This window comes from Panicum virgatum, chromosome 9N (genome assembly GCF_016808335.1).
Source record: "Panicum virgatum strain AP13 chromosome 9N, P.virgatum_v5, whole genome shotgun sequence".
NCBI classification, from domain to species: domain Eukaryota; kingdom Viridiplantae; phylum Streptophyta; class Magnoliopsida; order Poales; family Poaceae; genus Panicum; species Panicum virgatum.
In genome coordinates, this window is record NC_053153.1 from 62572186 (window position 1) to 62596902 (window position 24717).

General features: G+C 46.1%; 5 protein-coding genes across 5 annotated transcripts; 2 read left to right on the plus strand and 3 right to left on the minus strand.

The window, feature by feature from the left end:
* Positions 1-520: 520 nt before the first annotated feature.
* LOC120692947 (heat stress transcription factor B-4d-like) lies at positions 521-5013 on the plus strand. Its single transcript, XM_039976335.1, has 2 exons — positions 521-1026; positions 4095-5013. Exons 1-2 carry the CDS (start codon positions 739-741, stop codon positions 4752-4754), a joined length of 948 nt encoding a protein of 315 aa, XP_039832269.1. The 5' UTR covers positions 521-738; the 3' UTR covers positions 4755-5013.
* A 749-nt stretch (positions 5014-5762) lies between these two features.
* On the minus strand, positions 5763-7013 carry LOC120689234. The gene is made up of 2 exons (XM_039971548.1): positions 6246-7013; positions 5763-6158 (listed from the first exon to the last, which is right to left on the minus strand). Exons 1-2 carry the CDS (start codon positions 7011-7013, stop codon positions 5763-5765), a joined length of 1164 nt encoding a protein of 387 aa, XP_039827482.1.
* Positions 7014-7606: 593 nt separating this feature from the next.
* LOC120689235 lies at positions 7607-8876 on the plus strand (the record flags this gene model as incomplete). Its single annotated transcript, XM_039971549.1, has 2 exons — positions 7607-7960; positions 8004-8876. Coding segments are annotated over 2 exons (1227 nt in total), but the record flags the coding sequence as incomplete, so codon positions are not given.
* Positions 8877-10149: 1273 nt separating this feature from the next.
* Positions 10150-13233, minus strand: LOC120692108. The gene is made up of 6 exons (XM_039975336.1): positions 12866-13233; positions 12614-12700; positions 12289-12522; positions 12071-12173; positions 11171-11400; positions 10150-10826 (listed from the first exon to the last, which is right to left on the minus strand). Exons 1-6 carry the CDS (start codon positions 13180-13182, stop codon positions 10616-10618), a joined length of 1182 nt encoding a protein of 393 aa, XP_039831270.1. The 5' UTR covers positions 13183-13233; the 3' UTR covers positions 10150-10615.
* A 3804-nt stretch (positions 13234-17037) lies between these two features.
* On the minus strand, positions 17038-24330 carry LOC120688357 (calcium/calmodulin-dependent serine/threonine-protein kinase 1-like). Its single transcript, XM_039970648.1, has 11 exons — positions 23231-24330; positions 21420-21550; positions 19691-19732; positions 19491-19599; positions 19202-19280; positions 18827-19123; positions 18622-18734; positions 17980-18087; positions 17846-17908; positions 17590-17757; positions 17038-17516 (listed from the first exon to the last, which is right to left on the minus strand). Exons 1-11 carry the CDS (start codon positions 23750-23752, stop codon positions 17382-17384), a joined length of 1767 nt encoding a protein of 588 aa, XP_039826582.1. The 5' UTR covers positions 23753-24330; the 3' UTR covers positions 17038-17381.
* Between the last annotated feature and the right edge of the window lie 387 nt (positions 24331-24717).

Genomic DNA, 24717 nt, shown 5'->3' on the forward strand with positions numbered 1-24717 from the left:
CAAGCGGTGCCTAGTACGTGCCAAGCGGGAGTGCGTGCAGAGGCAGGCTCGCACAGGTATCCATGCATATGCATGTATAACGATGAGAGAGAGATTGCAGCTCTAGGCCCTATTTGGTTGCGCGATGTAAAAATTTTGAAAAGGTATCTTTTTATATTTGAAGTATTAAATATAAACTAATCACAAAAATAATTACAGAACTCGTCTGTAAATCGCGAGACGAATCTAATGAGCCTAATTAATCTGTCATTAGAGGTTATTTACTGTAGCATTACTGTAGTAATTTAGCGTCTGATTACAGACTAATTAGGTTCATTAGATTCGTCTCGCCATTTACCGACAGCAGTCGCAATGCTTTTTTTATTTCGTTTAGATTTAAGTCTCCATGCAGGTGCCGGAAATTTTTTTTGGAATTTTGAATATTCCAACTGAACACGGGCTAGCTCGAGCTAGAGGTCGACAGTGACCCACCCGGCCACCCCAGCGAGAATATTTGAAGGTGGCGCCCTGTGCCTGCATGTGTGTGTACTCCAGTCTCAGTGTCTCACACAGTGAGACTCACTGGAGAGATATAGCTCTGGAGACAGTGGAGAGAGAGGAAAAGGCCTTCTTTCTCCTGTCTCCTCCCACCTTCTCGATCGATCTCTTTCTCGCTCTCAAGCTTAGAGATAATAAGCAGTGCTGCCTTGCTCTCCAGCTAGTTCGTCCTTCTTCTTTCCCTCCTCTATCTTCTCACGGATGGCATTCCTTGTGGAGAGGTGCGGCAGTGGTGGTGGAGAGATGGCGGTGTCCATGGACGTGGAGACGAGCTCGCAGTCGCACGCCGCCAAGCCGGTGGTGCCGGCCCCCTTCCTGACCAAGACCTTCCAGCTGGTGGACGACCCCTGCACCGACCACGTCGTCTCGTGGGGGGAGGACGGCGCCACCTTCGTGGTGTGGCGGCCGCCGGAGTTCGCCAGGGACCTCCTCCCCAACTACTTCAAGCACAACAACTTCTCCAGCTTCGTCAGGCAGCTCAACACCTATGTAAGTGATTGGCTACGCGTGTGTGTTCATGTGCGTGCCAGTGCCCTCGATCTTCATTGTACATTTATTTTTCTCACTGCTGACTGATTCTTGCTTGGTTTGATTTTGGGCTCCTGTGTTTCTGTGCAACTTAATGGGGGTGGTTCTGATGTTCTGATGAAGCTATTGTTTGGTTCTGGTTTTGATCCTAGATAAGCTTCATTTAAAAAGCAGAGCACTGCTGACATTTTATTTGTTTTGTACTCGGAAATGTGTTCTTTTGAAACGAACTCAGGAGTGTGTTGTAATAACCACTAATAATTTGGTGGCGAAAAGATGAGCGTGAAATATATGCATGTCTGAAGATCTTATATATTGCTGTACCTGACTATTACCTGTTGGTTGGACACAGATTCAGTACCTTTGCTTCACAAAGGCACATTGTAACTTTGGCTCCATATCCAACCATCCATTCTAAATCTAACGGATCCCATTCTTCCCAAAGCAAAGTTGATTCCCTTAATATTTTTCAGCTATTATGGCCTAGCAAATCCACTAACACAATATGTATTATCATTTAGACAGTGTGCATTAAACATTTAGCATGCATAACAGCGCAGATTTCATTAGAGACTAACATGCACATAACATAAAAAAAAGTTTGCATTTTGAACCATTCCAAGTGACATTCAAAGTACATCAATACATGGCACTTTCAATCACTTAAATTGATGGTCTGACACACCAAATGCTATCACTTGGCCACTTCATTTATACAATTAGGCCACAAAATACTATATTAACTCACAAAATACTATAGTTAGGTCTGTCCAAAATACTTGATAAGTTAGCTAAAGAAACAAAATTTTCATCAAAACTCAAATCCAACATAGGAATGGGTTCCCCTCGCGCTAAGAATGCTTGCCGGCCTCTTCTCTCTTACCGGAACCTCGCCGCCAGCGAGGAATCGGTCGATCAAACTAGCGGCCGACATTTTTGACCTTGACGCTTGGAGGCAGAGGAGGAAGAGAGCGGTGCTCGTGATTGGATTTAAAGAGATTGTTAGATTTCATTACTTTTTTTGCTAACTATTTTGTTTTACATAATAGCTAAATTAAAATTTTAACTATCATAGATACAAGAGCTCTTGGATGCTGTTAAGCCAATTTTTTTTCGCGCGTGCTTGGCAGGCGGGTCGCACGAGGAGCGGCCCGGGGAGCTCCGCAGCCGGCCTTGTTTGGTTCTCCCTAGCACAACTTGCGCTGCGGTCCCCGGGCCGCTCCTCGTGCGACCCGCCTGCCAAGCGCGCGCGAAATTTTTTTTGGCTTAACAGCATCCAAGAGCTCTTGTATCTATGATAGTTAAAATTTTAATTTAGCTATTATGTAAAACAAAATAGTTAGCAAAAAAAAGTAATGAAATCTAACAATCTCTTTAAATCCAATCACGAGCACCGCTCTCTTCCTCCTTTGCCTCCGAGCGTCAGGGTCAAAAATGTCGGACGCTAGTTTGATCGACCGATTCCTCGCTGGCAGCGAGGTTCCGGCAAGAGAGAAGAGGCCGGCGAGCATCCTTAGCGTGAGAGGAACCCATTCCTATGTTGGATTTGAGTTTTGATGAAAATTTTGTTTCTTTAGCTAACTTATCAAGTATTTTGGACAGACCTAACTATAGTATTTTGTGAGTTAATATAGTATTTTGTGGCCTAATTGTACAAATGAAGTGGCCAAGTGATAGCATTTGGTGTGTCAGACCATCAATTTAAGTGATTGAAAGTGCCATGTATTGATGTACTTTGAATGTCACTTGGAATGGTTCAAAATGCAAACTTTTTTTTATGTTATGTGCATGTTAGTCTCTAATGAAATCTGCGCTGTTATGCATGCTAAATGTTTAATGCACGCTATCTAAATGGTAATACATATTGTGTTAGTGGATTTGCTAGGCCATAATAGCTGAAAAATATTAAGGGAATCAACTTTGCTTTGGGAAGAATGGGATCCGTTAGATTTAGAATGGATGGTTGGATATGGAGCCAAAGTTACAATGTGCCTTTGTGAAGCAAAGGTACTGAATCTGTGTCCCTGTTGGTTGGTGGTGACATTTCATCCTTTGGATTTCGTGTCTCCTAGAATGTGACAAGGGATGGGTGGTTGTGGACGTACTGGAGTCTTGTTGCTAGATTTGAAGGCACTGCTAGTGTGCTTCCCACCTGCAGATTTTTTTTTATTTTTCGTGTCTTTCAAGAAGCCATCTTTTGTATTAAAAAAACTCTGTTACCTTTTGCCTTTTTTTGGTTTAGTAGTCACAAAGGAAGGAAGTCACAGAATGTTTTTTCCTAAAACATAACAAGGAGAGGGCACGCTGACGTCTATCTTGTTCTTCCATGCGGTTCTGTTGGGCTTCTCTTTTTTATCATTTTTTTTATTTTTTTAGGACTGAGTTTGATTCTTTTGAACTAAGCTCATCAGTTCGATTCTTGCTATTTATGCTTTCTCATACCCAGTTTTGTCCTCAGCTCCTCTTAATTACTTGCAAACCAATACTTTGCCACGAGTTCACAGCAAGCCATTATACATCACATTTACAACATCCATCATTCTTCACCCTCCTCTTTTTTTTTTTGAAAGGATCTTCACCCTCCTCGCATGTGCAGTTAGCATGCCATGTCATCTCATCAAGCACCAGTTAACAGTACATTTTCTCAGTGATAGTAATATTCACACTTGCAATGTAGGGGGCGTTTAGTTTTCAAAAAAAATTGCGCACTACCCGTCACATCAAATTTTCGAACACATGCATGAAATATTAAATGTAGTTGAAAAAATAACTAATTACATAGTCTAACTGATTCCTACGAAATGAATCTAATAACGCTAATTAATTCATGATTGGACATTAATTATCAAATAACAACGAAATGTGCTACAGTAGCCAAACCCAAACTTTTTCACCAACTAAACACCCCCTAGCATCAGTCCATGTAGCATCGATTTTCACTCTGGCTTCTCAGATTGTGAGTCTTGTGACAACTAAGTAAGCATTCATTAACATGGGTAGTCTTCCTGTGATTATCATGGCTTTTGCAGGGGTTCAGGAAGATCGTGGCAGACAGGTGGGAGTTCGCCAACGAGTTCTTCAAGAAGGGCGCCAAGCACCTCCTCTCAGAGATCCACCGGAGGAAGTCCTCGTCGTGCTCGCAGCCGCCGCCGCCGCTGCAGCCACTCCCTCCGCACCAGCCTTACCTCAGCCTCTTCTCGCCGCCGCATCCGTCCCCGCCGGCGTACTACCGCGTCCAGGAGGAGGACCACGGCGGCGGCAAGGACTTCCTGGCGACGCTGTCGGAGGACAACCGGGAGCTGCGGCGGCGCAACTCGCTGCTGCTGTCGGAGCTGGCGCACATGAGGCGGCTCTACAACGACATCATCTACTTCCTGCAGAACCACGTGGAGCCGGTGCCGCCGCCGCCGCCTTCGGCCACCGGCTGCAGGCTGGTGGAGCTCGGCTCTGCTGATGATGACGCGTCGCCACCGACAACGCGGAAGCCACGCGGTGACGACGACGACGAGGAGGCGCCGGTGAGGCTGTTTGGCGTGCGGCTGAACGACAGCAAGAAGAGGAAGGCGCAGGCGGCCGAGCTGCTGGAAGAAACCGGCGATGGTGACCACTGTGATGGGATCGGCGATGGCGAATTGGCGACGGTGACCACAATGGCCATGGCGATGACCAAGGAAGTGAGACGTAGGTGATTGCGCGTAGCACGTAGATTGTTTTTGTAGATACAGAGGTAGCACGTACGATTGCCAGTGGCTAGCTAGCAGCAGGTAGGCACGCATCCATTTCATGCGATCGAGTTGATTCTTGATTGGAACCTTGCTTAGAGATAGAGGAATCACACCATTACCCTTTTTTACCTTCGCATGGTCTCATTCTGCATGCATGTATGCATGCGTGGCATCATTAATCTTGCTTCTTTTTTCAAAGGAATGGCTCGGGTATTGGTGAAAATTTAGACAGGACCAGTAATATAACTCGCCTTTCCAAAAGGAATATCATTTTAGTTTGGAAAAAGTCCGGTTTACACCTTTAAATTATCGCAAAAGTCTGATTTTTAACATTAAACTACAAAACCGGACAAAGATGGGTCATTCAACTATCGAAACCGGATAAAGTTGGCCCTTAGGATAGTTTTATTTTTTTTAAAAAAATAAAAAAATTCTAATGAGATCTATAAAATCAAAACTAATTCATTTTAAAATAGAAAAAAATATGAAACTAGCTTCAATTTTTTTTAGAAAATGTAATCTATCTATTATTGCTCTATTTGAATCTTATTTATTCAAATATAATAGACATAACTACAAGCAACCAAATACTATGAACATAAAAAATGGATTTGAATAAACTATAAGTACAGTGCCAATGGATAGGTTACATTTAGAAAAATGTCCATACCCATTTTGTATTTTTTGATTTAAAATGAATTAATTATGAATTTTTTAGTTTAAATCTGAATATTTAATTTTTATATAATGGAAAACCATCTTCAAAACCACTCAAAGGGTCAAATTTGCCCGGTTTTGATAGTTGGATGGTCTATTTTATTCGGTTTTGTAGTTTATTAAGCTTGAAATTTTTTTTGACGGTCAACGGGATGGAAAGGTTCCCCACCTGATTTTCATTAAAACATGGCTCTCTAGTAGCCAAAGATACAGAGTTTTTGGGGTGTTACAGAGGGGTTTTTCCTAGTGTGTGTATTACATTGGAGACAGAATGTTGCACCAGGTCTCGGCGAGCTCAGCGTCAGCTCTTGGTAGTCGCCATGCCCACAGCCTGCTGTCTTCCTGGCAATTGTTCTTGAGAAGTTGCAGGGATGGGGGCATCTTATCAAACACGACTCGGTTCCTGTGTTTCCATATGTTCCAGCAGCATAGGGAGATAAACACTGAGAAATGGCGCTCCGGGATGTGATCTGGGCGCTTGAGCTTGTGCAGCCGGTGGACGTGGCTGGGCTGTTCGACGCCCACTGATTGCCACAGGCTGTGGGCGATCGAGCAGTGGAAGATCAGATGCTCGACAGTCTCATCTGCGGCATGGCATAGCTCACGGATCGCGTCAGTAACGATGGTCTTCTTGAGGAGGTTGCATCGTGTCTGCACACGATCTTGGGTCAGAAGCCACATGAAGAACTGGACTCGGGGGGGGGGGGGGGGGGGGGGCGGTTCAGGGTTGTTGGCTGCCATCAGCGTCTTGTATAAGAGTGCTGTGTTGAGGCGGCCATCTGTGTCTTGGAACATGCTGATCCTTGTATCTTCGGCGACGGTCAGCTGCACCGGTTGCAGCAGAGTGAGCAGCTGTGCGCGTTCTGTAGAAGCAGCCCGTGTTCGTCGCGAACGGAGGTGCTGGTCGAGGCCGCACTGGAGAACGTCGGAGACAGTGGCCGCTGGTTTGGTGGCATGGCTGTACAGAGCAGGGAACGCTTCCGATAGGGGGTGGTCCTGCAGCCAGCAGTCTTCCCAGAAGGAGGTTGATGCCCCGTTGTGCACATCCACAGTGGTGATCGCCCTGTACAGTGGCAGGAGTTCTTGCAGCGACTTCCAGTGCGGCCCCTGCAGTTCCCCGGCGAGTGTGGCGAGGCAGATCCGCTGCCTAGCCCAGCGCGCCCAGGACGAGGCACCAGGATTGTGGAGACGGTGGATAAGTTTCAAGAGCAGGCATTGGTTTTGGGTGGCTAGGTGTTTCAGTCCGAGGCCACCGAGCTCCTTTGGCAAACACACCGAATCCCACGCGACCAGGCATTGAGCACCACTAACCTTATCTTGGCCGGACCACACAAAGGCCCGGCGGCGGCTGTCCAGTGCTTCAATGGTTCCCTTTGGCAGTTCGATTGCACCCATTGCGTATATGAGAAGGTTGCCAAGCACCGCATCTGCAAGCACTGCACGACCCAGGGTGTTGAGAAGAGCAGCCTTCCATCCGGCCAGGTACTTATCTGCCTTACTGATCATCGGCGCAAAAGTGTTTAGCTTCAGTTTCTCATGTGACAGTGGGAGCCCCAGATATGATTGGGGGAACTGTTCCTCACGGCAGCCAAGGATGCTTAAGCTTGAAAATTAGACTTTTGCAATAGTTCAAAGGTGTAAACTGGACTTTTTTTAAATTTTATCCTAAGTCAAATAAAGATTGAGTAAATTTATAAAAAATACTAATATCATATTTATCTATATCTATATATCTATTTGTAAAGCAAGTAAGGGTTCAATCTATATTTTTGATTTGGTCCATTTTGTGTCATTGATATGTGGATCTTAGTCCATCCTGTATATATGCGAGTCGGACCAGCCCCCTCCATTCATAACTCGACCACGTAGATCACTACAAATTAACACACGGCAAATCCAACAATATGTAGTTTGTAAGTCATTACCACCTAATAATTTCACCTTAAAACGGCAAGGTGTATTCGTCTTGGCGGCGTAGGAGCTCAAACATGCATGCTCCGGATCGTGTCCACGTACAACTCACAAAGTTTGTGAAGACCTACTATACATCCGGGATATCCAAGCGGATCGGAAGCCTGTGAGCTCTTCGTTAACTGGAAAATCATCCATGGGGGGCAATAGGCAGCGCCCTCGGCCCCGGCGGCGGAGGAACGCCCGAGGCAACCAAGCCGACGGTAGCGTCGCGGAAGAATGACGACGAGCCCCCGGTAGGAGGGCAGCCGGCGTCGACGAGCGTGCACGACATCCCCGACGACGTCCTGGAGCTCGTCCTCCTCCGCCTCGGCTCCTCCGCCTACCTCGTCCGCGCAGCGTCGGCATGCAAGCGGTGGCGCCGGGTCGTGGCAGACGCCGGATTCCTAGCCCGCTTCCGCCTCCTGCGCGTACCCCTGGGCCTCTACCGCAACTGCGCCAGCCGTCCGGTCTTCTTGCCGTCGCCAACGCTGGACATCCCCGTCAGCCAGCAGTAGTCCTCCTCCCTCGACTTCCTGCCGGAAGTCGATGGCACCTGGGGGACCGTCGACAGCCGTGACGGCCTCCTCCTCCTCCGGAACAGGTACCGGACATCATCGCGGAGCCGCCGCTCTGACCCTGACCTCGTCGTATGCGAGCCCAAGACACGGCGGTGCCAGGCGATCGATCATCTTGCCGGACCGGCTGAGCGGCCGCATGTGGCTCGGCGTGTTCCTGCTCAGGGGCGGCGCGACCGGCCGGGGCGGAGGCAACCTCAGCACCAGCATGTCCAACTTCAGAGTCATGGTAGTCCTGCTCAGAGAACACATGCTGGATCGCCGCCGCGGCGTGCCGGAGGCCTGCGTGTACCAGGCCAGCACCAGTGAGCGCAGCTGGCGCGACATGAACTGCGCGTGGAAGGGCAACATCGATATCCCGAGCGCGACCGCCTCCTTCTACTTCGCCGGCCGCGCCGATGGTTCCCTCTACTGGGCTATCGAAGATGCCGGCGGCGCCGCGCTTGTTCTCGACGAGGCCACCGCGGCGGTGTCGCTGGAAGCTCTCCCGGTGAGCATCGAGGGGTGGTGCGTGGCGCGCTTCTTCCGGGTCGTCGGCGGAGAAGGCCGCGCGCCGCGTGCCGTCTGCTTGGTAGACCGCGACTTCAGGGTCGTCTTCTCTCGGCTCAAGGGCGGCGGCGAGTGGGTGCTGGAGAACCTGGTGCGGTTCCCCGGGAGAGCTACGATTGTCGCGGGGCACGAAACGTGCGTCGTGGTGGAAACGTGGAACAGAAAGTGGCGGTTCTTCGTCGACCTCGAGACCATGGCGGTAGTGGAGCGCGTCCGGATGAGGAACTCGCACAACTACACGGGGCCAGCCTACCCGTACGAGTTGCCGTGGCCGCCGAGCTTAAACGCCTGAGCACCATTGTACGTTTGAATTTGTAAGGTGTTGCTAATCTTTTGATGACGAAACACATGGTACTGGCGTACCTGAGACCGGTACGTTTATCTCTACTATTTCTATCTCTATATCTGTGTCTGTACTTTTTTCTCTTCTCTACATCTATATTCATCTAAATTTTTTGTTTGGTCTGTCTTGTTTTATTGACAAATCGACGTTAGTCCATTTCATATGCAAGTCGGACCAACCCTTCGTCCACGACTCGATCACATAGATCCCTATAAATTAATAACACACGGATAACTATACGTATCTGATATTTATACTAACTTTGTCCGTAGCAATGCACTAATATAATTAGCTAGTTTATTTCTAAAGCAAGTAATATTTCATTGGTTCATCAATCAGAGTTTCTAATTGGAATCCGAACAAATCAATCCAAATTCTAATCGGAACCCGAACAAATCAATCGCAATTCCAATCAAAACACGAACAAACAATGTCTCGCACAATCACATCATGGCCTGTACATGAAGTGGATGAACCCAAAGCTTAATAGTATTACATAGGTGTATTATATTGCTCGTAGCAACGTACAGACACTATTACAAGAATAGGTTGTCTAGAATCAACTTAGCATGTGACTAGGACTCATCTATGAGCTAGGGAAAGGAAATAAAGCAACTGTGCCAGATGCACAATACTAGTACAACGCTCTCTTCCGTCGCAAATGCTCAAGTTTTAGCATGGTTGGAAATAGCCCGCTATAGCCTCGCTATAGCCCGCTAATAGCTTTTTAGGAGATTTACCGCTACGCTATACAACATTTGTCCGCTATATCCGCAAAAGGAGGTTTTATGAGATTTAGCTATACTAAATGTCCGCTAAATAGGTTTTTGTGAGACTTAGCAGCGCTAAATGTCAATTGGGTACTGTTGGGTAGTTAAGAGACGTGCTAGACTCAAATTTTAAGTGTTAGACCAACGATACTTATAATTTGTATGAGATTATTTATTATTTTATCATTCAGCTAAATGATTTAGCTTTCGTTATAGTTCGCTATAGCTATTCTATAGCTTTTAGAGAAGGTTACCGCTAAACTTCATAGCCCGCTATTTCCAACTGTTTTAGACAAGATTTAGTTGAATTTTAAAACTTTAGCAATAAAAACGTTTAATATTTAGATTGAAGGCATAAAATTGATGTGTAGATTTCCCTAAAAAGAATACTTTCATAGTCCGTAAAGGCGTAAAAAATATTGAAATTTATATACTATAATATTAGAAACTGGTCAAAAGTACATATTAGAAATTGCTTCATGTCCAAAGGGTCAAGTGTTTTTGTTGACGGGAGCGACACCTCGAAAAACTATTAAATAAGAGATAACAACCAACTATTGATATTCTCCACACTTAAAAGCCTCGACTTGCCACTTGATTCTTACACATACTATACAGAAGAGTATGACATATATGCATCCTAAATCTGCAATCAAATCTTGTGATCTAGTCCCTAATTGCAAAAGAATGGAAAAAACAAGTCAACAATTTTGGCCTTTTCCAGATTACAAGGACACGTGGTAATATGAACAAACGTGCTGCGGTGAGGGGGTGAAGTTTCCGCCAGTGCTGGGCTAATTTCAGTTGTATAGCAAATGCTTCCTTGCCAGCTTCATGTTTAATAGGCCATGTCAGGCTGTCAAGTTGCTGAAAGAGGGAGCTTCATAATCATATTTGGTGGCCACTGGCTAGCTACCGTCAATAATCTGTATACACTGGCCTTTGCCAAACTTTGGTGTTCTTTTTGGGGTCATCACAAAGGGTTAAATCACTGTCAAATTCTCTCATTGTCTTGACAAATGTCTTTGCTCCTTGCATAATGAGCCTCTCCACCATGAATAGCTGGTAGTTATTCTCAATTACTGGCTCCAATATGCTACTGAAGTTGGACGAGTATGCTAGCTTGTACCTGTATTGTTGCCCAAATGAATGAGCAAACAATTTCAGTAAGCATCAAATGATTATATATAAAGACACATGGAGGTAGAAACCTGAATTCAATTCAACCAGCATACAGATTGAAGAACTGACATGACCAGCCACATGAGAACATCTTATTGCTAAAAATGCTTAACCATGGCAACATAAAAAATGAACGGAAAAAATATGAACAAAATAAGGACAGCTTTCCAACTGCACTTACTACAAAGTCTGTACCATGCATCAGGATGCAGGAGGAAGATAAATGCTAATGTAACCAATGCAAGAGATCCTGGTTGGACAAGAACAATGGGAAAAAAGTGCAGGTGGTACCTGTCTGACAGAGGGGAAAAGAATCCTGGAGCTCTTTCATTTGATGCAATGTATAGAGTTCGACCTGGTGGAATCCATGTTGCAATTCTTTTTCTGATATACTCAGGGCGGGTATCTCTGTCTAGATGAGGATGAAGGCTCCGTTCAACACCAAATCTATCTTTCCTATTTTTCAATAGATCACCTCGTCTCACATGAATAGCGTCATAGTCGCCAAGTATTTTTTTCATCTGAAACAGAGGGGACTGATTTAGAGGGCTGCACCTTATAGACTACAAAGAATATTACTGAACATGAGCTGGCAATAAAGCAATGTGATTTACTTAATTTAAGAACTCATGTAAGGAGAGTTAACATGTACCTACACTCATACTTCTAAAACTGATGCTGTATGCTTGACAAGCAACAAAATATAGATGTTTCAGGGCATGACACTTGAGCTAAGTTCTGTTTTCGCCCACTCAGAAGTCTGTGCAGCCGCACATCACTTTAACGACTTGGCACAGGAAAGTGCAATAAACTAGATACACTGATATCTATATCTCCAGGGTGCTGGTATATACTTTGCTTTATGGATGCAGCATCAAAACAACACAAGATTGCATAAGTTAGTGCATGTTTAGAATGATAAACAAGAGCCGTCAGGCATTTACACAATGTCAAGGTTTAGTTAGCAACGGTAGTTGCCACTTTATGACCACATCATCATCCGGTAATTTAAGTCAGTGAAGCTGAAGGAATGTATGAAAAACTTGGTCAAGTCATTGCAACTAGAAATGATAAACCCCCTAAGTATATAAGCATAAACAAAAGATGCAGGAAAAGAAACAGAAACACACTAGCAGCCCATTTCCAAGATATTAGTCAGACTGCAGATACAAAAAGGGCGAGAAACAGTACCTTATTTGCTGCATCCCTCAATTTTTTTGCTGGCATACTTGGTAAAAAGGTGTAGGATAACATAACAGAGCTGCGGTTCTTGCGATCCTTGCACTCCACAAACCTGAATTTCTTGGACATGAATGGTTAAAATTAGCAGAGGCAATTTGCTGAATAAAAGATTAAATCCAGAGGAGGGGCAAAACCAAATGCACTACAACAAGAACCTGTGTGCTTACCAAGCAAGAGGACTTGCAGTGCGGTTTAATATGAGAGCTGTTGAGTACAGGGGGTTTTGTTTGAGTTCGGCCCTACTAATTCCTTGCACATGTGACACGCCTCCCACTTCTAATTTCATACTTCTTGATACTATATCATGCCATGTCTTGGAATTGTCCAGAATAACCGGTACAGTTCTTGATATCTCATCTATATCATATAGAGATTCCATTGCACTAGAACTTTCTTCCCATCTACAAAATACTTGCTTTAGATATTGAAATACCAAAACTTTAGTAGTGCGCGGAGACTACAGAGAGACAGATGAGGTTAAGAAGCAAGAACCTTTGTTTTGAAGTTGCATTGCTTTGGAGGACCCCCTTTGTGTTATGTACTGAGCTCAGACACATTCTTGAGGGCATCACAAATATTCTACAAAGAAGCATGCCAGTAGCACAATTAGTAGGTTAGTAGCATGGCCATCTGCCTTCTAGTCTCAGTCTTTTAGTCTTCGCGCTCCGTATTTCAACGAGATGAAACTTTAGCCACTTCAAAAGAACTATCTTCGATGCATAAGCACGGGAGAGTAGCTATTACCTGCCGAGGAAGAGGGCCTCCTCGAGGGCGCAGCGGAGGCTGGACTCCTGGTGCCCGAGCCCGGCGCAGGAGCCGCAGTGCTTGCCGGGGCAGTCGACGCGGCCGCCCCAGTAAAGGTACTTGTCGCCGCTGCTGGCTCCGGATCTCCAAGCACCCGATAGCGATGCGGCGGGGGAGGGGGAGAGGAGGCAAAGGATGGTCAGCGCCGCCGCTGCGGCAAATGCAGTTAGGAGGGTCCTCGCCGGTGGGAGCGGCGGAACCCTCGGCTTGCGTCCGCCGCCGCCGGCCCCCGCGATCCGGGGAGGAGGGATCGCCATGGGAGGAGTGCGAGGGAGGGTTGGGATCCGGGGCTGCCACACTCGTGCAGACGACACTTGATGACTTGAACGGTAGGTAGCCATCTAAGCCGTTAAAAATCAATCCAACGTCTGAAACTAGCCGGGCCACCTTTCTGGTTATTTGCACTGCAAATGATTTCAGGAATTTTTTTGATCAAGAGGAAATTAAAAAAATCACCCAGTATTATTAGTTGTGATAATAGTAATGGGGAGACAAACACAATGCATGAGAGTTTTGAGAGTTTAGAGTGTTCAGAGTTAGAACAATAATCAAGTTGCACATGCTACAGAGGCGTTTGAGTATGGTATGGATGGACGTGTGATGGAATTGTTGGATACCAAATTAAAGTCTATTCATCAGGGGCTTCATGAGGTGCTGGAATTCCACAAGAAGCTTGCAGCAATACAAGTTATTGTCAAGGGAAAAATTCATATTTCAACTTCCGTCCGATTTTCAATCTTAAACTGCAAAACCACACAGCTTGCACCGTTAAACTGTCAAAATCGGACGAAATACCCTCTTAACCCAAACAACCCTAGTTTTGATCCGACGTGGCAGATGGTTTCGGTCCACGTCACCGTGCTAGAACCTCCCTGGCTACCTACCTCTCTCCCTCACCATGCCACCTTAGAGCTGCGCGCACCATCGCCGCGCGGTCAGTCAAAGCTTGGCTTGCAACGACTCGAAGCTACAGACCCTCCCGACGACGACATGCAACACCTACAACTCCGGCATGACCCACTGATCACGCTGCACACCCTGGCCGGGTCCCTGGATGGCTGGAGCACCAAGCTCCACGGCGGCGTCCATGGACGCGGCCCAGGAACATGGCGGCGCTCGCGTTCCGGCCACCCGGGGGCACGAAACTTGCTGGCAGGAGGCTTCTACACCACCCACGCGCGCTAACGAACCCCACAAACCAACTAGTGATGACCCAGAACCCTGGGAAGGCATGGCTCACCGGCGGTCTGCCCCTTTGTGCGCGGCGGCGGGCTGATGAAGGAGATGACCGATAACTCGGGGCTCCGGTGACAGATTTAGCTCAGGAACGACTCAAATGGATCTGTGGCTACCCAAGGGAGCTAGTGGCGCAAGGAATTGGATGGAGATGCTTCATCAGTGTCGAATTTCTCCAACGAAGCGAGGCTCGGCCATGGGAGTGATCTCGGCCTTCTCGTGCTATAGGCGGAGCATCATGCCCATGGTCTCGCTAGTGGCGCTGGTTGGTGGATAGGAGGGCGAGGAGCACGAGGAGGTTGAGCAGCGCGGGCGAGCAGAGGCCGGCGACCAACACCTGCGCGAGGCCGTCGATGCGGCCACCGTGGCCGCGAGCAAGCGAGGCCACCAGGCGGGCGGTACGTCAGGCCGGCACGGCTGCCGTGGCCGCGGGCCCGCGAGGCCTCTGCCGGGCTATGCGTGAGACCGGTGCGGGGAACGCGCGGGCGCGCGAGGCCACTGGCCAGGCCGCGCGGCGTGTGAGGATGGCGTGGAGACCGCTCATGCTGCTCCCCATCGGCGGGTGGCGGCGCCACCGAGCTGTGCGTGCGGCAGCTGTTTCTGCGCGTGCCCCTCCCCCCTGCAGCTGCCCCCCACAGCTCGGCAACGTCCGCGCGGCTGCTCGACGGTGGACCTCGAGCACGCCTGCGAGGTCCCAGAGGGGTGGCGCGGGTGAGCTGGGATCTATTAGCGAGGGCGAGCAGGGATCCCCGCGCAGGCCGCCAATGTGCGCACCGAGGAGCTAGGTGGGCGGAATCCGACGGTCGGTGCGCGGGGGCGACCGGAGCTAGGCGGCCGGAGTTCGGCGGCCAGTGTCCTTAGGGCCGGAGCTCGGCGGCTGGCGGAGAGCAGAGCTTGGCGGTCGGCGTTTGCAAGACGGACATCCGTGGCCGGTGAGCGCAGGGAGAGAAAGGGGAGTACAACCTGCATTGGTGACGTGGACCAAAACCATTGCCACGTTGGATCAAAACCAGGGTAGTTTGGGTTAAGGGGGTATTTCGTCCGGTTTTGACAGTTCAATGATGCAAAATGTCTGGTTTTGCAGTTTAAGATTGAAAATCGGACGAACGTAATAGTTGGAGGTTCAAATATGGACTTTTCCCTATTGTCAAAGGAAAGATCAAGCAGGTGCTGCAATACGCCCTTTTGTTCCATGGATCCAAATTCCAACCATGGAGTTGCTGGTGGGCTTGATGTTCTCCTCGGCTAGCAGTATCTATGCTGTTGGTACCCCGACGAACCATGTCATCAATCAACTTGAGGGGTGATGGATGCATGCATACATTGAGGCAAGTCATCCAACAATTGCTCCTGCATCATTCGTCTACCATGAGTTGGTTTGACGAGGCACCAGTGTTCTATTTGCCTGGTACTACTGTCTTGTGACCTCAAGGAAACGAAGGAGGTGCTGAACTGATGGCGCCATGCATCATACAGTGAGCCTCTTCGTTTTCCTGCCGCCCTGAAATGAAAAGATTTATCGTCTTCTGACCCGGACTAGGCAACTAGGCATTTAGCCCGAAGTTTTGGCGGCATCAAAATGCCAAACAGTGGCGTTTCTTCTTCAGAGCGTTGCTGACAGCCATCAATAACTGAACTGAACACAGTACGATATAACTCAACTCTGAAGATCAGATGAAGGACGATGTTTGGTCCTGAGCCGCAGAATCCGTCCCAAGTTTGTGCCGGTACCATTCTTCGAAGCGTGATCGTGCTGATCACCGGCCGGGGTGCACAAATGCCGGTGGTCGGGGATCGGATCGCCACCCTCGCCGCCGGCCGGCGGCGTTATGCTTGCTGCCTAGCTGACGGCGTCTCCGGTCGCCGCATTAACGGGCCACGAAGGCCAAATCTGCCTCAGCTCAGCAGCTCACGTAACTGGGCCTTCCTTCCCTTGGCCCAAGGAGCGTCCTTGCTTGTGAAGTCCTCAAGGTCGTATCTTCGGGGGGACCGAGCCGTAGCTCGGGTGGCGGGACCTCCGGGTGTGGAGGCCGCCGGTCACGGTTCGAGCGCGCTCGAACTCGTGATTTTCCCACCGGGAACAGTAGTTCCCTGTTGTTTAGTCTCCGCTTGGATGGATTCCAAGCGTTTGCCTCTCACGCGTGGTGCCACAAAGGGACTGCAACGCACCCGTTGCCTACGGAGCTTTGGAGGTTTCCGGTGATTTCCAGAAGGACGCGGTCTTCATATCTGTGTGTAGTTGTAGGTCTGCTTGTACACGTGTGGTGTGAGTGTGGTGTGCGTGTGTAGGGTGGTGCGTGCGTGTATAAACAGATGCTACAGCTGTACCCAGATGAGAGGCATAAAAAAAAATAAAAAAATAAAAAAAAAAAAGGTCGTATCTTCGGATCGAACGGCTCCAGAGACCTCAAGCCGGACGGTGTTTCGTTTACCGTCCAGCCCTGAAGCTGCGTTCGGCGTCGCCGGCGACCGCTGAACCGCCGCGGATAAGGGCTTCGTGCTCACCAGTGAGATTTTTCCAGACGAGGGGGACCTTCATTATTGTGAAAAAAGCAAGATGTGAAAGCTATAGCCTATTTAAGATTTATAAGAATCGCATTGGAGAATTGGGCTCTGTTAATTGTTCCTGAACAAGATTTCAGATGCCGCAGCTCAGCTTCTCTGTTCAGGAAATCTGTTCCCTCAGATTACCACTCCCGGACTTATTCAAAAAAAAAAATATATATCACTCCCGGAGCTAACAATGCAAGCTGTCTGATCCTTCTGTTAGGAAAAGTTCCAAAGCTGTATACTACCTCTCGTTAGAAGTATAAATACGATGAACAAAACATCAGATCAGATAGAATATGAAATTAAGGCAGTACGCGGCACAAGCACAACACAAGTGGAGGCAATGTCCTCAACCCATTTACTGAGACAAAGGGAGCACAAGATACGAACGTTGTTCATACCCACAAAGTCAGCCTCCAATCTTTTAGCCCTTCCATTCTTCCCCAAACCAAACCTATACATTCCTCTGAACATCTTGAGTACAATGTCAATAAATACCATCAGAGGCGGGTGACAGTATAGACCTAATGACAGCCTTTACCTCTTACGCTACAATCATCTGTTAACCTTTGTATTGGTTTCATGCAACTTCTACAACCAGCCATGCCATGCGCTAGCCAGAGATTAGCTTAGTTGTCACTTTTCTCCTTGGTTCATGCAAGAGGGTGTCTTAGACTTTAGGGATTGTGCGCGAAGAAACTCCATGCAATAGTTTCATGAATCCGAGCAGACTGAGTTTTCCATCCTGCCTGATCCAATCTTGGAGAACAACATGAAGTGGAACTGAAGGGCCAAGTCCAAGTTCCTGAAAGATGAACGACATCATAAGTCGCAGTTCATGTCCTATGCAGAAACTATGTTTTAAGATCAAACTATACCGATGCAAGTTCTTCTATCACAATTGGTCGGTTGCCCTCCTTGTCAAATAATTCATATGCTTGCTGAGCATGTTGTTCCCATGTCTCCAGGCCTTCCATTTGATAAACGCTAATAGCCGAAGCCGAGAACTCCTCAAAATCAAACTTTCCATACTGGATATTGCATATCTAGCACAATGGGTACAATTAGTTTATAGTCACTTGCTCATGTCACACAAGTATCAAAAGAACACAAGAAAGAACAGAGAAGACTCACTGAGTTAACAAAGTCGACCACCCCAGAATCATTCATTGCGCCCGAGGAATTCTTCATCAAGGCCTAGAAGTTTCATGAACATTTAGCAACTGCATATCAAAGAATTTTGACGGAATAAGGTAAAAATAACTAACCATCTTCATATTTTGCAAGGAGATTTGGCCACTCTTGTTTGGACCTAGCAAAGCAAACTGCCCTCTTAGGTAGAAGAGTTGATCTATCGTCAGTGTCTTTGCAAGAGCCTGAAAAACATAATGCAGCAAACCTGCATGACAGTTTCTTGAAATGGCCTCTGTTCACAATACTATAGAAAACAACAGTACCCCAACAAAAATGCAGTCACAGAAAATAAGAATGGAAAAAATGGAACACCCATATGATGAATTGATGATCATTGATTATAATTTTTAAGGTGAAAGACAAGCAAGGAACATAGTGAATAGTTAATATGTAATAACAGATACTGCAATCAGTTAAATAGAATGTGTGTACAATCATGACCACAGGCATTTCAGTGTTTTTATTTCCAGAGCAATACATATATTATATTGTATGACAAAAAAGCATGACAGGATCAGGAATCCAAAAACAGAACAGTTTGCTCGGTGATGCAGACGAATCAATACCAATACAATACACTTTTTGAAAAATGGAGATTATTCATATTATTGGCATCGTTTATGTAGGACAATGGAGGGTTTAGCTATTATATATCATCAATTACAGACAATAATGATGACTTGAAGAACAGTACAAACAACCTACAAAAGTATTACCCTCAATGCAGACTTCCGCAGAGAAGATGAACTTATGTAAGCCCTCATAAGCCGGTAGATAATCATGTCTAAATTAATGTTAATTTCCTGAGTACCACGGATCCATGGATGGCCTGTAATTGTCAAGGAATGCAAAAGCTGGTGTCACCTCATCCGCAAGCTGAAAAACAGGGTAAACCAAGTTCAAGACAGGAATGTTACTTACAGAGGGCTTGTGCAGCAGTCATCCTCTTGCGGTAATCCTTATTGAGTAGCCTTTTTACAAAATCTTTCGCTTCAGCAGAAAGGGTAGGCCATGGGGTTTCATCAAAACTAGGCTCTGCTTTTAGGACAGCTCGGAAAATCCCTGACTCAGTTCGTGCCCAGAAAGGGCGGCTTCCACAAAGCAAAATATATACAATTACTCCGATGCTCCACATATCTGCCTCAGTGCCGTAAGATCGATGGAGCACTTCAGGAGCAACATAATATGCACTTCCAACAATGTCATTAAGTCTTTCATCTGCATAATATAATGGCACATGCATTTTAATACAAAAAGTGATATGCAATGATCCAAAGAAAAATCTGTAAGACTAACCTGGTTTAACAAAGTCAGACAAACCAAAGTCTATGACTTTCAAGGCAGAATTCTCGTCCTTTGACATGAAAAGGAAATTCTGAAAAATGAAAGTAAGCAGACTAACATTAGCATCAGCATAAAATACCAATGTTGTCATAGCATTTCTCTTAACTCATCTAAGATCCACAGAAACAACAGAGATAAGGGTACGCTCAAAGGAAGTATGCTGAGGTTCACACAGTTTCACCAACAACTAGTGAGCTTCATGGTACTAAACATTAGTTGTGAATTGCGCGAACAATCTTACCTCAGGTTTAAGGTCCCGATGACAAATACCCTGAAGATGGCAAAATGAAGCAACACTTAAAATTTGATGAATGACCACCTTAGCATCTTCCTCTGAATATTTTCCACCTCTGCAAAAACAGGAGTCAGCTATTATCAGAAATTCAGAATCCCTGTAGAGTCAAGGACTTCAGTTTTAGAAATGAAATGTCCTGTAAGTACCTAGCCAAAATCCTGTCCAGCAGTTCACCTCCACTGCATAACCTGGATCAGGACAAAATACCAGTGAGTTATTCAGGTATAGCAACACCTTTCTAGACGAGTACAACATATTTGTACATCAAATGGGCTTTGTTCGGTAACCTACTTTGGAAGAAAAGTGTACAGACCTTAAAGAAGATACAAGTTAAGGCCAAATCTGTACTTGCACTACATTGTTATGAGTTACAACACATATAAAAAAACAATAACCGGTCCACGTTTATCTGTTCCAACAAAACATTCCTAACATATTGGGCGACTCTTATCCGGTCTCACCTCCATGCAAATATGTGACCATCCGATAAGAGTTGAATGTATAGCAAATTGACATTAACATCTAACCGCAAGCAAATAAAGCGGCATTATTAGAGCCAATCCTAGTTCTTAGGTGAGGGACAAGTCAAATATTGATTGCACAGGTTCCACCAATGTTAAGACTTAAGATGCTAGTTTTATTTTCCATGGTTGGTACGCTTGGAATGTAAGCTTTGCATGGATGGCGTAATAAAGCATCTCTATTAACAATTAGTTTCATGTAGATTGTATTGTATCCTGATAGCTATTTTTTTCATTCAAAAATTCTAATCTCTTGCAGATATGTTCATGAGATCAGAAATATTGATAGCAATAATGATTCATGAGGTAACATGTCTTTTTAACTAAGTTATCGTGTATGTATTCATAGGTTTTTTCAACATTTGAGTTAGCCAAATCCATCACGCTTATTTCATTTCAAGATAATACAAGGATATATAGGGTGTTTTGAAAGGTGCCTGAATTTATTTAGAAAAAAAAGTTCAAATTCTTAGTGACACATGTTGCCATGACTCATTGTATTTTCTTGCTTACTTTTTTTTCCTCGAACGCGCAGGAGAGCTGTGTATCATTGTGTTGATTCTTGCTTACTTTTAGATACCAGTATCATATCTAGAGACTTAATAGGCGGTTTGTTTCTTCTCAAACTGTGTAATGATGATCCTGTAGTAGACTGTAGTCTGTTGGCTTTGTGTGCAGGCTTGGCTGCTGGTCGGCCTGAAGCAGGTTAGTCCATGTTGTCCAGGGATGTGTTAGATTCGTTGATGTGTTTGCATGCCCCCCTCATCTGTCTGTTTCCTTTCTATGGCCCTGTTCGGATGGGTGATTCTGGCTGGGCTTAAGCCCAGCCAGCCGTCCAGCCGTTCAGCGGTCACCCCTCTCACAGTTATCTCAGTTATCTCAGTGTGCCGTTCCTCTCTCAGATCACCCGATGGCTGATTGGCTGGCTGGCCTGCCGCAGCCCCAGCCCAGCCAAACTATCCCAGCCGAACAGGCTGTATAATGGCCCCATTGTATTTCAGTTTCCATTTATAAGTAATGGAAATGGAGTTCTGCCTCGTGTTGAAAAAAAAATCTAGATGCTTAATCTTCTTTCAAAACTAGGAGTAATATGAGAATGATAAGATATAGCCAACCAAAATAATTGTGTTGTTTGTCAAGTTTACTTGGGAAGTTCGGTCAGCAACCAGCACATTTTAATCTTGCTAATATGTGAAAGAATTAATACATTAAGTATTGCCTTTTCTGAAAACGCATTACGACAAAAGGTTGGATGGTCTGTCCTATTTTGTTGACATAGTGCTGCATTGAACCCTAATTAGAAGTTTCAGTAAGTCATGAGAGTTACTAATAAATGAAACAAGTGTGAACTTACTCCATAACGACATATACATTTTCTTCATCCTCAAAAGCATCATAAAACTGCACTAGATTGCTGTGGCCTGTCAAAGAACTCAATATTCTGACTTCTCTTCTGACATCTTCAATGGCAATAGCAGTAGTCATCTGTGCAAAAGTAGTTAGATTGTGTGAGACTACAACATGTGCTTAGATTTTTAGTGGAATTTCATAAAAGGTAACAAAAAAACGGTGAACTGAAATCCATCTTTCACTAGCAACATATACTACAGTCTAAAGATATTACAACTATATCAATATAAGCAAAATGGACCATGCAATCAACCATAGAAAAGGTTAATATGATGAGCATAAGATACATAAGAGGGTCTATGTTTATGTTGGAGGCTGTTGCAAAAATTGAGATCGAATCCTAACTATGCCATGAAGTTACCAGATTAATGCATAAAATATCTCAAAACATTTAGGTCCAAACAACTGTGTGAGTATATTTTTTGTATTTCCCAGAAGCTATGAAACTAGTAACAGAAAATCCAAGTGACCTCCAACTGCAGGGGATCATTTCAACAGCCAATAATCTTTCTGGCTAAAACTGTACAATCAAAAATAGAAGCGGGGCAAACCCACCGTTCAGTTTGGAGATTCTGCTTCCCCTATATTTAATTCAGGAAATCAACATTGCTGAGATATTGATGAAACACAAATGTATGAAAAAGTAGTAGTAACCATCAAGTGTTGGACAATCCAGCCTTCCGTAAACTAAATAATTCACACCATTTGATCCTAGCCATTCAATTAGCTGTATCTAATGCTAATATTTGTTTTCTATCGTCTTCATCCAACAATTAATAGAATTAACTCCTTAAACATGACCCATAATCACCATATCTGCATTACAGCACCTAATTGGTGACACTAATACCACTAAAGTAGCCCTAATCACCACCAACTTACCAGATTAAAAGTACCAATTGCATGTGCATAGTAACTAAGATGAAGAATTGATAATTCATGTATCTCTGACAGAAGCCTTGAACCTCTGCATAAGTATTTATTAAAGAAAAAGTCTACTAACATAACTGTAAAGGACCCACAAGGGGTCAAGTGTGAATATTTCAATAAATGAAAATTGGGGAGTGACAGTACAGAATTTTTAACCAGTACAAACAGGACATAATTGCATAGCACCATACGCGTTGCTCCCTTTGATTCATAGCAATTTAACAACCATGATTGTTTTTGAGATAAGAAGATGGCATCACCAACAGGGAGTGGAGAATCACATAGCCAATGATACCATTATGATCACATGACACCAATTTAATGAGCAAGCTATCCAAAACCAGTTGGAAGATGTCGCTTACAGAGCTTTTGAACAAACGAACGAAACAAGCGTCGCTGGAGCACCATGGTCCCTGTCCCAACTAACAACCAGGAACCACCCCAATCACTCAAGAAATCAAATTCAGACTCCTCAATCTGTCCTTTCAATGCTAATCAAGCAACAGACTAACGCCTAACAATCTTATAATTGAATTATAGTGCCAAATTAAGTCCCCTGGAAGTACAGTGTACACCTATTTCATATTTGCAAGGTTCCTATCTTCTCCTAGTAGTGCAATTTGAAGCAACAAAATTTAAGAAGCCACAAGTATGTCCACTAAAAGCCTATGAACACAAGGTGTACTCAGTGAATACAGAAAAAAAAACCTTCGAGCAAAAAAATTGCACGGAGGGTCCAATCGAGCAAACAAAACTAGGTAGTGAAAACAAGTGAGGAACCGAACAGAAGAAATCACTCCACGGAAAGAGGGAATGCTCTCGCACCTTGGCCTTGGGAACGACCTTGACGGCGACGTCCTCTCCCTTGAGCTCGCCCTTCTTGGCCTTGGCGGCGCAGGTGTAGCCGAAGTGGCCGCGCCCAACCTCCCGGCCGAGCTCGTACTTGGCCGTGAAATGCTTGGAGTATCCGAAGGTCTTGTCCAGCCCCAGGTTCGGTTCGGCGCCCTCGGGGATGGACGCTTCATTGGGCTTGATCAAGCCATGCCGGCGCGCCAGGAGCGCGCGGATGTGCTTGGCGGGCGACGGCGGCGGGAACGGGAACGGGCGCTTGCGCGCCGGCGTGGAGGTGACGCTGGAGTTGGCCGGTGAGCCCTTGTAGCTGAAGGGCGGGAGCGGGCTCGGCAGGTAGAAGGAGAACTTGGGCTGCTTGGGTGTCGCGGGCGCCTTCGCCGGCGAGGCAACCCCGTCATCGCGACCCGCCGCCGGGGGCGCCGCGCCGGCGGCTACTTGGGTTTCCTCCTCCGCCGGCTCCTGGACCGCCACCGACTTGCCGTGGCAGAGGCCCATGGCGCCCGGCGGATCAAAAACCAAGGGACTTCAGCTCAAAATTCGGGAAATTCGGCTGGTCAAAGATTCACCTCGGCTTCAAGAACCCATCATTGCATCGCGGAATCCTCGCAGGATGCCATCAACCCGCACCAAATTCCTCGCCTTGAAAGGGGGGCCCTTCCCAAACCAAGAGCCGAGGCTTCCGAATCAAGAGATAGACGGCAACCCAACGCGAACAACGCAGCCCACCGAGGGGCGTTCTCAAGAAATGGAGGAGGGACGCACTGAACTCCCAGGAACGGACAAAAACCGCACCACCAACAGCACAGCAGCAAACAACGCAACGAAAACAAACTCCGTTGTTTTCCTGGACGGACCAGGCCGTAGACGCCAATTAAAACGAGGAAAGGTTGGAGCTTTGGGGGCGGGCGAAGACGACATATGTGGGGGCTTGGATCGAAGGGAGGCCAGGGGAGGAAGAAAGGGGGCCGAGCGATTGAAGAGCGCGTGAGTGCTGTGTGGACTGTGGAATGGGGGCCAATGGCGGAAAAGGAGAGGTTGGGTTGCTTTCCGTTGCGCTCTCCTTCTCGCTCCGTATCTTTTTCCTCTTCTTTTGAAGGTTTTTTTCCCCCTCGTTTCCATTTGGAGACCTCCGCCCCCTGACACAGGTCGTGGAATTTGACAGCTTCTGTTGCAATAGCGCGTTCTCTCCCAAGGTGAAGTAAAATATAATTGAAATAAATAACTCGTTCATGGTCTTCTTGATTTAAAGTTTGTACACATTTTGTCTGGTCATATTTTGTGTTTGTACTTTAAAAGACTGTGCGGCCATCGGGTCATAAACCATAACTACTCTCGAGTTCTCGGAAAGCTTTCCAAAAACTTTTCCCCTTCCAAGTGAGTTCTTACAAAAAAAAGAATGTAAAAGTTTTTTAGACGCTTTCATGAAAACTTTTCAAGAGAATTTCAAACATGTTTTCCTT

Coding starts and splice junctions, on each gene's coding strand:
- LOC120692947 (XM_039976335.1), top strand. CDS start 739: ATGGCATTCCTTGTGGAGAGGTGCGGCAGTGGTGGTGGAGAGATGGCG. Junction 1,027..4,094: donor TCAGGCAGCTCAACACCTAT/GTAAGTGATTGG, acceptor TGGCTTTTGCAG/GGGTTCAGGAAGATCGTGGC.
- LOC120689234 (XM_039971548.1), bottom strand. CDS start 7,013: ATGATCAGTAAGGCAGATAAGTACCTGGCCGGATGGAAGGCTGCTCTT. Junction 6,159..6,245: donor TCTTATACAAGACGCTGATG/GCAGCCAACAAC, acceptor GATCGTGTGCAG/ACACGATGCAACCTCCTCAA.
- LOC120688357 (XM_039970648.1), bottom strand. CDS start 23,752: ATGGGCCTCTGCCACGGCAAGTCGGTGGCGGTCCAGGAGCCGGCGGAG. Junction 21,551..23,230: donor AGGTCGTTCCCAAGGCCAAG/GTGCGAGAGCAT, acceptor ACTTTTGCACAG/ATGACTACTGCTATTGCCAT. Junction 17,909..17,979: donor CCTTGCAAAATATGAAGATG/GTTAGTTATTTT, acceptor TGAAACTTCTAG/GCCTTGATGAAGAATTCCTC.
- LOC120692108 (XM_039975336.1), bottom strand. CDS start 13,182: ATGGCGATCCCTCCTCCCCGGATCGCGGGGGCCGGCGGCGGCGGACGC. Junction 12,174..12,288: donor ACTGCAAGTCCTCTTGCTTG/GTAAGCACACAG, acceptor CAAGAAATTCAG/GTTTGTGGAGTGCAAGGATC. Junction 11,401..12,070: donor TGAGGGATGCAGCAAATAAG/GTACTGTTTCTC, acceptor CCTCTGTTTCAG/ATGAAAAAAATACTTGGCGA.